At 50.5% G+C, this 14,023-nt stretch overlaps 1 protein-coding gene across 3 annotated transcripts in view; it reads right to left on the reverse strand.

Annotated features, from left to right (window-relative positions):
* ANO2 (anoctamin 2) overlaps positions 1-14,023 on the reverse strand; it is a 344,349-nt gene that overhangs the window by 249,911 nt on the left and 80,415 nt on the right. For all 3 annotated transcript variants that reach the window (XM_036865660.1, XM_036865658.1, XM_036865659.1), the window contains one exon: positions 919-1,070. In XM_036865660.1, the coding sequence (XP_036721555.1) occupies positions 919-1,070 (152 nt within the window). The remainder of the gene's footprint in view (positions 1-918; positions 1,071-14,023) is intronic.

Genomic DNA, 14,023 nt, shown 5'->3' on the forward strand with positions numbered 1-14,023 from the left:
TGAGTTGAATTGTAGGGCACCCAGCTGGTGTCGGAGAATTTCTTGGTGGTGCGGGAAAACCCACACACACGTTGGAACTGGTGACCAGAATTGGTACCAGAATCGTTGAGGGGTAAGAATTCAATGAGGGAGCATATGCATGTGTACAGAATTGTTATCTAACACGGCAAAGATGGGTAGAGATGGTACCCAGTGAATGGCAGAAACACAGCCCATCAATGCCATCTCCTCCAAAAGCAAAGATCCTGTACCTTTTCTTCCTTTCCAAGCCCATTCCTTTCCCTCTCTCACTCGAGTCTCTTATCACTCTTGATAGTTTCTTATTTTATCATTAGCTCCTAGAACAGAATTAGCGCTTGGCTTCTGCATCTCCCACTTCCCAACTACGACCCCCCCTTCCAAAGGCTTCTTCCCAAAAGGGCATCCCTGAGAAGAAAACTTATTCCCTCCCCTCCTCCGGGTCAGTGAGGGCACGAGCTGGCAGCTGAGAAGACAGACGTCCAGAAGCTTCATCCACCGTCTCTCTGGATTATCACAATATCTTGAAACCCTGTTAGACTGGGAACAGAGCAGAGTGGTCTCCCCGCGGAAGGTAACCAGGTATTGGACCACCTTGCTCACAGAGTCCCGAAGTTTCTGGTTGTCTGCTCCCTGATTCTCCATCCATCATGCGAAGTGACTGAAATGGCAGGTTTTCCCAGAAGCCACGGGATGAATATTCAGGAGCTATCTGCGATCATCTTGCTCAGGGACAGGGAGTGGGAAGGCAGACACAGGGAGTATTCCACCCTGAGAGCAGGCTTCCTCCCCCATCCCCCAGGCACCCGGGCACTCAGCTCCTGAGCCGAGGCACCAAGTGGTGCTTGAGGTCCCTTCCCATCCCCCACACAGCCCCTCCTCCAGAGTCCCAGTACTCACAGGTACATTTTCTCCCTGGAAAACGGATAGGACAGGTTTTTCATCCTGTTGTTACTGTGCTCGGGTACTCGGGGCTTCAGGGGTGCGCTCAGCTTCTGCAGGATCTTGTTGAACGTCTTCGCGATGCTGCCTTCTGACTTGATCACGTACGTCTACGAAGGCAAAGCCACAGGTGTGAGAAGGAGGCCGCGTCCAACACTCAGAGGAGAAGGACTCACAGCCAGAGCTGCAGGGGGCTCAGATTCCCCCCGTAGGGGACACTCTGGGGAGAGGATGAGACTGGGGAAGCCAGCAGGAGGGTGCTGCCCTTCCTCCCCTTCCTCCCCTGCTTTCACAAGGCGGTGAACCCCCTCAACTGTTTGTGCGAATGGAGGTGACCAGTGCAGGGAAGGAGGAGCGCAGTTTGAAAGGAGTCCAAACTTCCTATACATCTTTGTTATATCATCACAGAAGACCTACTGTGTGACCGTCACCATACTAAGGGCTTTACTCAAATGAGCTCCAATGCACACTGCACCCAGCCAGCTAGATAATATTACTCTCCTGTTATGAGGAGGAAATTAAGGCTCAAAAAGGTGAGATGAGTCAACAAAGGTCACACAGATAGTAACCGGGCGACTGCTTGGCTCTAACTCGTGTCAACCCGATCCCAAGTCTGTACTCTACAACCAGACCACGCCCCTACGTGACGATCCAGCATCACTTCTCTTGTGCTCTTCTTAGGAGATATCTGATAAATGAGTCTGCTTTCAAAGTACTAAGCACCTAGTGAGCACCTGCCTTGAGTAAAGCACTGCGTTATTACCAAGATAATCACTGGTATTTATAATACCTATGGTTTTTCCTAACGTACAGAGTGCGTCTGCATAGGTTATAGCTTCTGGTCTTTCTAATTTACGGATGTTGTCGTTGAGACACAGAGGTTGTACTTGTCATAGCAATGCTCTGGTGGATTAATGGCCACAAATTTTTTACACGACTTCTCCATTCAAGAGGTGGCATCTCTGTTTCCACCCCCTTAAGTCTGGGTGGGCTCTGGGGCTGCCTGACCAGTGCAGCAGAAGGGACACTATGCCAGTTCCACCCTTTAAGAAGATGGGCAGCTTCTGCCTTGGTCTTCCTTGGTCTCTTGAAGCTCTGAGCCGCCTGCAGCAAGTCTGAGGAGACATGCGGAGAGGACTCAGACAGGGAAAGGACGAGGTTGAGCCCCACCTTCCGCCTACCCTGCCAAGCATCAGGCGTGTGAGGGAGGCTTTCTTGGACCTTCCTGTCCAGCTCAACCCCAAGCCAAATACCACCAAGTGACCCCAGTCAACACCACGTGGAGAAGAATCACCCCGTCTAGCTCTGCTCAAGATACTGAGCAAAAATTCATAAGACAGAATAAAATGGCTGTGTCTTACTGACTAAGTTGGGGCTAATTTGTCCTGCTGCGGTAGATGACCAGAATAAGGGCCACATCCAGATCCTCCGACCTGAAAGCCGGTTGTGTTCTCTATCAAGATATCCTTAAGATGCTTAAATCTAGAGAGCCTGTAAAACATGTACAAAACACTTGTAATATCGATGGAGATAAATGCCACAAGACACTCAAAAAGCTTTGAGGGCTCAAAGAAAGGAGACAGCACATCCAGCTGAAGAATCGGAAAAGTGCTTCCTAAGGAGAGCAGCATTTCTGTTGGGACTTGAACAGAAAGGTAACCTTCTTTTGTTTTTTTGTCCTTTAATAAAGTCATGATAATCAGTGGGAAGGGGGAGAACCTCCCCAATCTAACAACTGAAACATAAGCCCAGTTTATTTATTTCTTCTGATACATTTTTCTATGCATTTTGACTTAATTTCAATCACAAAATTAACACAGTTCTAGTAAACAAAGAAACCAAAACCAGGGACTTCCCTGGCGGTCCAGTGGTTAAGTCTCCACGCTTCCACTGCAGGGGGCACAGGTTCAATCCCTGGCCAGGGAACTAAGATCCCACATGCCGTGCGGTGTGGCCAAAAAAAAAAAAAAAAAAAGACCAAAACCAAAAAGTATATTAACTAACGTTAACAGCTTCCTTTCACTTCCAATCCCATCCCATCCTCCACTCCAGAGGAAATCTCCATTCACAATTTGGAGTATGTTTTATACTGACTCTCCCCACACGTATTATATGTAACTGAATCCCTTTCCAAACACACCTGTGATCATGCTTCACAGGTACGATCGTATAATTCTACAATTTGCTTTTCTCGTTTAGCAATATATCCCGGGTACATGTCTTTCCAGGTCAGTCCATGTAGAACTACCTTCGTGAAGGCACCATATAACACAGTGGGCACGAGTTCTAATTTGTTAGTCACTTCCCTAGTGATGGGCATTTATTTTAGCCTCTACACGTGTTTTATCTTCTTTGATCATACTTCTATTAACCTCACCTTATACATACTTTTAATGATTAAGGCTCGAACAGGTATCAGCAAAGACGTTCCAAGCTAACAAAAAAAGTAAAAAAGTTCAAGCTGGATTTAAGAAGGGTTCACAGCCTGGTTCTTTGGTGCTCAGGTTCTGATGGGGGAATCGTGACGGTTCACGGCAGAAAGGCACGCGGAGACCAGTGCATGGAGATCCCGCTGCATGAGGCAACAGGAAGTCAGCGAAGGGTGTGAACAAGGACAACATCAGAGCTGTGAATCAAGAAATTCATCAGGCAGGGTTCTGCACAAAGAAAGAGCCAGCCTTCTGAAACGAGGGGACCGTTTAATTCTGGGAGCACAGACCATTTCTAAGCATCTCCTATGCACCTGGCTTGACGTACATCAGCACTAATCTTAAAGACGTGCCTCTAAAAACCGAGAGGGGTTAAGAATCTCAGTCAAGATCACACAGAGAGCGTCAACCAGATAATAAGTGCTGGAGCCTCGGAACCTTGTGGCAGAGCCTGCGACCTTGGCTGCTTCACTTTACTCTTCCTCTGCCACGACGTGAGTGATCATCGGGGAAAAACAGTGTGCAACTTGCTCTACTGCCCCTACTGTCTTAAAGCTCTTGACCCTCCTGCCATCGGTCACTTAGATGCAGAGAGCTCACCTCTGGGGCATCCTTGGGCCTGGAGGGACACGGGCAGAAAGATGACCCCTTCACCCTGTCCCAACACATCTCATAGGTCATTTAGGGCAGGTTCCAACCAGGCACGTGTCCTGCAGCGTATTCACCATACCCGTAACCATGCGTCTTTAAAGGGCATGTGCGTGGCAATTCAAGTTTCAGAGCAGGAGGGAAGTTGACTGGCTCTGCATCCTAGATGCCTTGGAACGACAGACTTGGACCGACCAAGGGTGTTTCTCCTTTGTCCACTTCTCCCCATGTCCACCTCTGGTTTCCTAGTCTAAGGAGGCTTCAACTACAGCAATAACTGGCTTCCCACCTCTCTTGCTTAGGGCTGCCAGATTTAACAAAAAAAAATGCAAGAAGTCCAGTTAAATGTGAATTTGAGGTAAACAATAAACTTTAACTTCTAATGAAACAATTTTTTCATTAAAAAAGACAACTGGAGGGCATAGTCACATAAAAAAATTATACGAGAGCCACAATAACTTTTTTGTATAAGTATGTCCGCTGCAGTATTTAGGACATACTTAGGTTGATACTAAACAAAGTATTCATTGTTTATTTGAACTTTGGATTTAACTAGGCATCCTGTATTTTATCTGGCAACCCTACTTTTGTCCACCTCTAATTTGGTCTCCAAGCTGGAGCCAGAGTGATGTTTCTGAAGCAAAAATCTGATCATGTCACCTCCCTGCGGAGAAGTCTTCAACCATTACCCATTGCTCTTATGATGAAAATCAAAATTCTCCACACAGCCTGGGGGCCCTGTAGAAGTCTCCACCTTTTCCTTGCCCCACAGTCCCCTGCTCAGGACACCCAGACACCAGCCTCGGGCAGTATTTTTAGTACTCTACACCCTTCGCCTTCTCCCTCCCCCTCACCAACCTCTGTTCACACTGGAGTTCTCACTCAATTGTCACTTCCTGGGGGAAGTCTTGCCTGGCTTCCAGACAAGGGCAAGTCCCATCTTCACAACATTCCGAGGGCCCAAATGCCTCTCCTTCGCAGCACTTATCACAGTTGTGATTTTACATTTATTTGAATGATTATTTGATTCATGTCCAGCCGCCCCACCAAACAATCTCCACGAAGGCAGGACACTGTCCAAACCATCCCGTATGGTTAAACAAACGAATGATAAATCTCTGGGGACCCAGCATTGATGACAGCAGTGGCTGCCACTGCAGGAGCCCAGGCTGGGGACAGAACAGTCGTCAGGTAACAGGCCCTGGTAGAAAGAAACCATGATGCAGAATAAAGCCACAGCCCGAAGCCACTGGCCGGCCGAAAGGTCTCCCAGCCTGTCCCCACCAGCTGCAAGGGCATGCGGGGTTGCCCAGTCCTGGCAGAGGCCAGGAGGGCCTGTATTCAATCCATGCGGATTAACAACCAGCACCTGCCCCAGGGCCTTGTCCTGGAAGAAGGTTAGCTGAGCACCTCCAAGCTGGTCTTGAACCTTTTCTTAGCAGTGGGTCTGGCAGAGCTCCCTACAGAATCGGTCTAAGGGGAATGGGGCCTGTGGCATGTCTTTGGAGGGACCAGGAATGGCACCAGGATAAATTGACTGTTCCTTGATGGGGGGAGGGGTGCTCAAAAGCCCTACAAGTAGCATCATTTACCTCCAGGAAAAACGTAAACGGTGCAAAAGGCCAGAGTCCCACCAGAACCGTCAAGGCGACCTCCACCCCACAGCCCTGATGGAGGCCCTACACACACACCCGGGCAGACACACGGCCCATGCCCACAGTCAAACATGGCCGGCGGCCCCGTGCACGCTACCATGGATGCTAAGCTTGGAGGACAAAGGACCTGCTTCCTGCCTCTGTGCCTTTGCACGTGTCGTACCTATTCCTGGAACTTCTCCCCTCCCTCTCCACCTGAATTACCCTCCTTCTCCTCCTCCACTGGGCTCAAGTACCAGCTTTCCCAGGAAACCCTCCTTAGCCACTCGCCTGCTGTCATGCTTCGTTAGCATCCTGTGAACGAATACCTGTGTCCTAACGTTTGCCACACTCTTCTCTAACTTGTGGTTCATGCGTCTGTCTCCCCAACAGACTGCAGGCATCCGGGGATCAGGGAGCACGCCCTGTGTGCCTGGCACACAGGAGGAGCACGTTAATGTCTACGGAGTGAATGACCTGGGTCCTGGTCCTTGCTGACGCTAACGAGCTGTGTGACTCTGGGCAGGTGGCTCTCCCTCTCAGATTCTTCATCTCTAAAGAGAGAATTGGGGAACTTCCACTTCCCACTAGGATGGAGTAACAGGGACCAGATTTACCCAACCTGAACCAACCAAAACACCCAGAGGAAAAAAAAACATGAAATAACGGTTGCTCTGGTCGGAATGTTTGTGTCCCTGCAAAATTCATATCCTGAATCCTGATGCCCAGCGTGATGGCTATTGGATGGTGGGGACTTTGGGAGGTGATTAGGTCATGAGGGTGGTGCCCTTGTGAATGCAATTGGTGCCCTTATAAAAGAGACTCCAGAGAGCTCCCAGCCCCTTTCGCCATGTGAGGACACAGCGAGAAAGTGCCAGCTACGAACCAGGAAGGGGGCTCTCGCCCAACCATGCTGGTATCCTGGTCTCAGACTTCCAGCCCCCAGAAGAACTGTGAGAAGTAAAGTTCTGTTGTGTACAAGCCTCCCTAGTCTGTGGTATTTTGTTAGAGCAGCCCAAACAGACTAAGAAAGCAGTTTTCAAGATACTGGACGTTGAGAAGTAACGAGTTCCTGAGAGACAGGAAATGAAAATGGTGACTCCTGGGATCGCTCCAGCTCACCGCCTAGAGAGAGGTCCAGGGCTGCGGGGCAGGAAGGGGAAACAGGTGGAGGCCCACACGCTCCCTGGGCTGAGGAGCCTTAGCTGTAGGTCTGGGGAGACCAGGGCAACCAGAGCTCCCAGGACAGCGCAGCCAAGGGGAGAGGGCTTCGTGAAGAAGCCTGCAGACAGTCCTCCTGGAGCACTGGGCAGCGGGGTGGGAGGAAGCTACCGGACGCTGGAGAAAACCCGTCTGCAAGGGTTGGGAACAGCCCCTCTCCCCACCAGCCAGGATGGAGAGCTCACCATTCGAGGGGCGTTCGGTAGGGTCCCGGGGTCCGCTCACCAGTGGGGATAATTAGCCCGAGGCTGAGCCCCGCTCCAGACCCACTTCACAAATCATAAAAGACAGAACTTGACTAAATGGCTTTGCAAGTACCATCCAAGTGTAACCTTCCTTGGCTTTAGACATTTAATGAAAAAGACACATTCGTTCTCGGCACAGACACGTCTGGGCGCCTCCTGGGTGCCAGGCGCTGAGCCTGGGGGTTGACTGGTTGGTTGTGCCAGAAGCTGAAGCAGCATGGCGATGGGGAGGACCCCTCCACGCACAGGATGCTCACCCTGGGATCCCACAGGCTCCACGTCACCAGGGTCCAGAAGACTCGACAAGCCCGGCCCACCCAGCAGCGTTAGCCTCGCTGCGTCACAGACAGGGAAGCTGAGACTCAGAGGGGCAGGGGATTGCCAGCGTCAGGGGTGAGACCAGGCCTCGGAACCCAGGTTTCCTGACTCCCCTCATCCAGGCTCTCTTCTTAAACCTCGGATCCTTGGAAGGGCTGCGTGGTCCCCGAGAAGGCAGAAGGCCGGAGCTCCCTCTCCGCCCCCAACCAAGCCCAACAGCCCGGCTCTTCCCCCGTGTTCCACAGGGTCCACGAAAGGCGCCCCGATGCTCTTTAGTACTGTTAATACAATCAGCAGCAGCAGCGTTATTACTGTTATTCTTGGACAGTGGAGAATGAGGAACATCCTCAGAAACGGCGAGACACATGTTCACCAGCTGTTCCCCATTACGCCCTCCCCGGGTACACGATACGCCTTTCATGTGCTTAAAATCATAAATAACTTTTAAAGTATGTTGTTCTTATTTTTTATTCCAGGGCTCAAATGTGGTTCTCATAAAAGTCCGCTTTGGCCTCATTGTCACAAGCTAAGAGGTTTACTGAAAGGCCTTCTTTTCTTCTTTCTTCCTCCGTCTCCCTCAGCCTCTCTCCTCCAGAGGGGCATGGCAGTGCGGTCTCAGGGCTAATTTGTTTCCTTCCCGCACTGGAATCACGTTCCTTCCCAGGATGCAAGGCACTGAGGCTGCAGTGATTGTCTATCATGGACAGATCCAGGCTGCTGTCCCCATTTTACAGGTAAAGAAACAGGCACAGAAAGTTTTACTAGCATACCCGATGTCACGCAAACACTAGGAGATCCAATGACCCCCCCAAAGATCAAGGGAAGGGAATAACCATATGAGATCTAAATAAAATAATCTTGATTATCCGTGAGTCCCTCATCTGCAGTGATCTAAGAGGGCCTCTTTCTGCAACTCGTAGGAAAAGTCAGCAGGAAAAGCAGCAACCGGGCGTAAAGGTGGAGAGCAAGCCCAGCTGTGAGCATGTGTGTCTGCTTACACCCAACGGCCCAACAGACACTAATCCAGACTGTCTTCCCCTTTCAACGCTTCTGTGCTTTCCTCTGCACCTCTGGTCACTGGGCAACTGAGGGTTGACTGAGCTGAAGATGATCACCTGCTCACCTTTCATTTCAAAAGGCTCAGACACACAGGGAAGCCAAACAGTGTGGAAGGTGCCTCTGCAAGCCGGACCGGAGTGGACGCCTCCGGACTAAAGAAGTTATGAGGAAGAGAAGCTAAAGATGCAGCAGAATAGGTCCGCTGTTCTCATGCCCCGCTGGCGCCTGACGGGACAGGCAGAGGGAGGGATGCACGCAGACATGCACGCACCGAGCCCGGATCTGAGGAGTTCCGTGCACAAGCCCAGTTACCCACGCGAGCGAGCGTTCAACCACCCACCAATCCAAATGCAAGCAGCACCAGGAGCCACTAAGCTCAGCTGCAAACTGGAGCCCAAAGGAGCCTCTGTGGGCGCACCAAGAACAGGAGCTCCTCAGTCCCTCCAACCCCACCAGCGCCTACGGGTCAATTTCCCATCCGCGGCCACGCCGAACGCAGCCAGTGACATATTCACAAAATGCACATCCTCTGAGGTCTAACTCTGGATTCACTTATGGTTTTTAATTCTGTTTCAGTATGTCCTCTACACATGGAATGAATGTTTGCTGACTTTTAAAATGTGGGAGAAACTCCAAACTACTTACATGGCTGACAAGCGCCTTCTGAGCCATGCCTCCTGCCTCCTTCCACAGGCCCAGCCCCCACCCCACCCCACCCCCTCGCCCGCAGTCTCCACGCGGCACGCACACTGGCCTCGCCTCCTCCCACTTCCCCGCACAGGCCGGGGTTTTCTTACCTTGGGGCTGGAGGACATGCCCTTCCCTCGCCCAGGAAGGTTCTCACCTGCCCACCCCACCCAGCTGGTAAACTCCTACCCAGCCCTCCGGTCTCAGTTCAGATGGTCCCTTCTTGCACCCTGGCCCCCATCAAAATTGGTCTCCTCTGGTTGGCTCTTTGTCTGTCCTGCTCTTTCTCTTCTGTTGGTGCCTCCAAGCTCATCAACAGCTACTTGACTTCTGAATCCTCCCCACGCCGAAGCCACGTGGGGCCAGGACCAGTTGTAGTCACCACTGCATCACCTGCCATCAGCAGAGTATCTCAGACACAGTGATACTCAGTAACTATTCACTGGGTGGATGGATGGACGGATGGGTGGGTGGATGAAAAATGTGACCTTTCAAAGGGCTAGGACCCCTTATACGCAGCCATTCTGAGTACAATTAGACTCTTCCTAAATGCTTTTGGTAACTGAAGGGGCTATTGAGGACCCAGATCAGGGACGGCCGCTATGGTACATGTACCATGGTGCCATCTCCCCCGACCTTACAGACAGCCCTGAGGGATCACAGCACTCCCTCCAATGCCCTTGGATGGAGCCCCAGAACCCGTCTCAGCATCTCTCTCCAGTAAGCCGCCACCAATGGATCAGGCCTGGTACGTGTGACCCATTTGTTCATTCATTAACAAACACTGATTTAGTGCTTGCTCTGTACCAGGCCCTGTTCTAGGTGCTGCCGACAGGGTGAAACCCCCCTGCCCTCCTGGAGCTTCCAGTGTAGTGCAGATGGGGATAATAAAACAAAGATACAAATATGCTACTCAGTATCCAGCAGCGCTGAGTGTTAGAAAGAAAAAAACAAGAGAAGGAGGATGCAGAGAGACAGAGGTCCGCTTCACATAGGGCGGTCGGGGATGTCTGTCCGGGCAGAGACCCTGTTGAGGTGGGAGAGCGCGTCCTGCGGTATCTGAGGTCCCCAGACAGAGGGAAGGGCAAGCAAAAGGCCCTGAGAGGGAAACAGGCTTGGTATTTTGGAGGATCGGTGTGCCTGGGGTGGAGTGTGAAAGTGGGCAGTGGTGGGAAGTTCCTTTCTGTGTCAGAGGTGACAGACACGGCATCCATTTAGAGGCCCTGAGGAGACACTGTCATTCCCGGCCCCTGTCCAACCAGTAGCCCTTTAACATCCACGGCCGGGATCACAGGACACGCTCGGGTTCCGGCCTGTCCCCACACGGGACAGTTCCGGTCCATGGTGGCACTCTGGCTGCGCACCCGTCCCCATTCCTGGGGCTCTGATCCACTGCAAGCTGGTAAACGCTCACCAACCACCTGGGTGTGGAGGGTCGAGCGGCTGATTTGCAACCTTCACTGATTTCTGTGGTGTAAATATGCCCAGCGTGGCCAATTTCAATCATCAATGGCGCAAAGACCAGCTTGCCAGGTTTCTGAAAACTGTGAGCTCCAGGCCCCAGAAGCTGCCCGCCTCCTCCTCCTTCTCTCCCTCTCCCCTCCCGCAGGCGCCCCCCATCCACCGCGGAGGCAGCCACGACCCAGCGAGGCCGCCCACTCCCACGTCTCCTACTGAGGAGCCCAGTTACCCAGCAGTCCTGGCTTACTGCTGTCGTCCTGGCGTGATTATTAGCAGCTCTCTCACCCTCAGAAGGGCCCGACACTGGATGACAAATTCTATCCACTGCCCTCCGCTCTCAGCGCCACCTGCACAGGGTCCAGGGTCCAGGCCCCAGCCAGCCCGTCTGGCAGGAGCTGCCCCAGTTCAGCTGGACATGACTTGAGGCTTTCAAAAAGAAAAGCACCACTTCTCTTTCAATTTTTTTCAATCAGGAGCCTAAAAACAAGTTAATTTTAAAAATTCAAGTTCATTTCCCATTACACGTTTTCCTGTTTTGGGCATCCCTGTCTGTGAGCCCTGAGACAGGCCTGTCAGCTAACAGCCCGTGGCCTGCGGTCTTGCCAGGCCTGGGTGCGTGTCCGGAAGTTGGCCAGGAGCCATCTCAGGTTCCGCAGGGAAACAACGGCATGGGGGTGGCACCGATTAATTTTTTTCTGAATTTTGAAGGTGAGAAGCATCACAGAAAACAAAAAACTGTAAGTCAAAGTGTTCTGCGCTCTTTCCAGCCTATTTAAATGGCAATCAAAGAGCAGACACCAAAAAGCCCATAAAGATATCAAGTATAAACCCGACCCTCTCGGCTGCATCGCCATTAAGAACAAATGCTTGGGGACAGGTAGTGACAGCAAGGGGAGGCCCCACCCACAACTGAGCAGTGTGAACAGCTACAGCTCTGGTTCACTCCAGCCTAGGATTATGGCAGAGTACATTCTACAGACCACTGGTTCCCCAGACATTAACAGGCATTCAGCAGGAAAAGAGCTAAACGAAGTTGAACCATTTCCTTTACTGCAGGGTTTTTAGAACTTTTAATTGGTCAAATAAATTTTAATATTTAGTGTTTCTACAGTTTGTCAGACCATGGAAATTTTTTTAAACAAAAAGCTATCGTTCTACAGTAGTACACTTTGAGACCATGCCACCTCCAGCCCAGGTAGAGATTCCTCACTAAAGTGAGAGGGTAGGAGCACGGCTTTGGAGTCAGACAAAATGAGTTTGAGTCCTCGATCTACCCTCCTTGAAGCTGTGTGACCTCAGATAAGTTTACTAAACCCTCTGAGCCTCAGTTTCCTCATCTATAAAATGGGGCTAAAGCTAGTACCTACTTCACACTGTTGTTGTGAGGATAAAAACAAATAATGCACGTAAGGTTCTTACCAAAGCACACAGCACATAGGAAGCATTAGCTATATTTAAAACTCAATTCATTTAATTATCTATTTATCAACTTATATCTATGGTTACAAGATTTTTCATTTTCAGATATTTTGTTCTGATTGATCACTGACTGATCGAGAGTGGTTTTATGAACCTTTCTCCTCAAAGTCAAAGGTAAAAATTATGAAATGTTTCAAGCTTTAAAACATGCTAACATCCTTATTTACAGATACCTCTTACCAAGGCAGAAGTTTTCACTTAAACCAACAGTCATCCTTAGAAACAGAACTATAAACGGAAAAACAGTTGTTGAACTGAATAAGCAGCTCTTCTTAGCCACAGTGAGTGTCCTTCCACAATCTGTGCTAAATTGAGCCTCGCCTAGACTCTCCAATCTCATCAAAGCCGGACAGAATGTGAGACATCCAAGGAGATGCAGAAGGACGTTTATACAAAGACTCCTCTAAACACCCCCAAAACCCAGCATCAAGAAGTGAGCAAGCCTATTTCAAGCAATCTTAGAAGATGCAAAGTGGATTTTTGGGATGCAGAGCAAGCCAACAGGCCTATCGGGGAACCAGGTCTAGGACTGTCTACTTATTGTTCTCCTGCCCAGAGGAACACCGTAATAGTTTCCTACGGCTGCCGTAACAAACTGCCACAAACTGGGTGGCTTGAAGCAACAGAAGTTTACTTTCTCACAGTCGTGAAAGCCACAAGTCTGAAATCAAGATTTCGGCAGGGCTATGTTCCCTCCAAAGGTTCTAAGGGAAAAGGGCTCCTTGCCTCTTCCCGCCTTTGATGGCTCCAGGCCTTCCTCGGCTCAGGGCCACATCGCCCCAGTCTGCCTCTGTCTTCACATGGCCTTCTCCCCCGTGTCTGTGTGTCTCAAATCTCTTTCTCTTATAACGACACCTGTCACTGGAATCGAGTCCCCCCCCACTAAGTCCAGGATGATCTCTTCTCGAGATCCTTAACTAATTATATCTGCGAAGACCCTTTTTCCAAATAAGATCAAATGCACAAATTCCAGGCTTAGGACTGTGACATGTCTTTTTTGGACACCACTACTCAACCCACTACAAAGAGGATTACAGGCCTTAAAAGTACAAGTTTTGGGCTTCCCTGGTGGCACAGTGGTTAAGAATCCACCTGCCAATGCAGGAGACATGGGTTCGAGCCCTGGTCCAAGATCCCACATGCCGCAGAGCAACTGAGCCCGTGCGCCACAACGACTGAGCCTGTGCTCCAGAGCCCGCGAGCCACAACTACTGAGCCCTTGTGCCACAACTACTGAAGCCCATGTGCCTAGAGCCCGTGCTCTGCAACAAGAGAAGCCACCGCAATGAGAAGCCCATGCACCGGAAAGAAGAGTAGCCCCCGCTCACTGCAACTAGAGAAAGCCCGCGTGCAGCAATGAAGACCCAACACAGCCAAAATAAAATAAAATAAAATAAAAAAGTACAAGCCTTGAGATGGCTAATTTCACGTGTCAGCTTGACTGGGCCACAGGGATGCCTAGACATTGGGTTGAACGTTCTTTTGGGTGTGTCTTTGAGGGTGTTTTCCGATGAGATTAACATCTGAATGGGTAGACTGAATGAAAAAGACGGCCCTCTGCAATGTGGGTGGGCCTCGTCCAATCGGCTGAAGACCTGAACAGAATAAAAAGCCTGACCTTCCTGCAAGTAAGAGGGGACTCCTTCTGCCTGCTGACCTGGACATCAGCCTTTCCCTGCCTTCAGATTCAAACTGAAACATCGGCTCTTCTTGGGCACGAGCCTACTGGCATTTGGACTGGAACGTACACCGTCAGCTCTCCTGGGGCTCCACCTTTGCCAGCAGCAGACCATGGGACCTCCCAGCATGCATACTCTCCTGGGCCAATTCCTCATAATAAGTATATATATATCTAAAATATATGTACATACACATATCCTGT

The sequence above is a fragment of the Balaenoptera musculus genome, chromosome 10, assembly GCF_009873245.2.
Source record: "Balaenoptera musculus isolate JJ_BM4_2016_0621 chromosome 10, mBalMus1.pri.v3, whole genome shotgun sequence".
Lineage (NCBI taxonomy): Eukaryota > Metazoa > Chordata > Mammalia > Artiodactyla > Balaenopteridae > Balaenoptera > Balaenoptera musculus.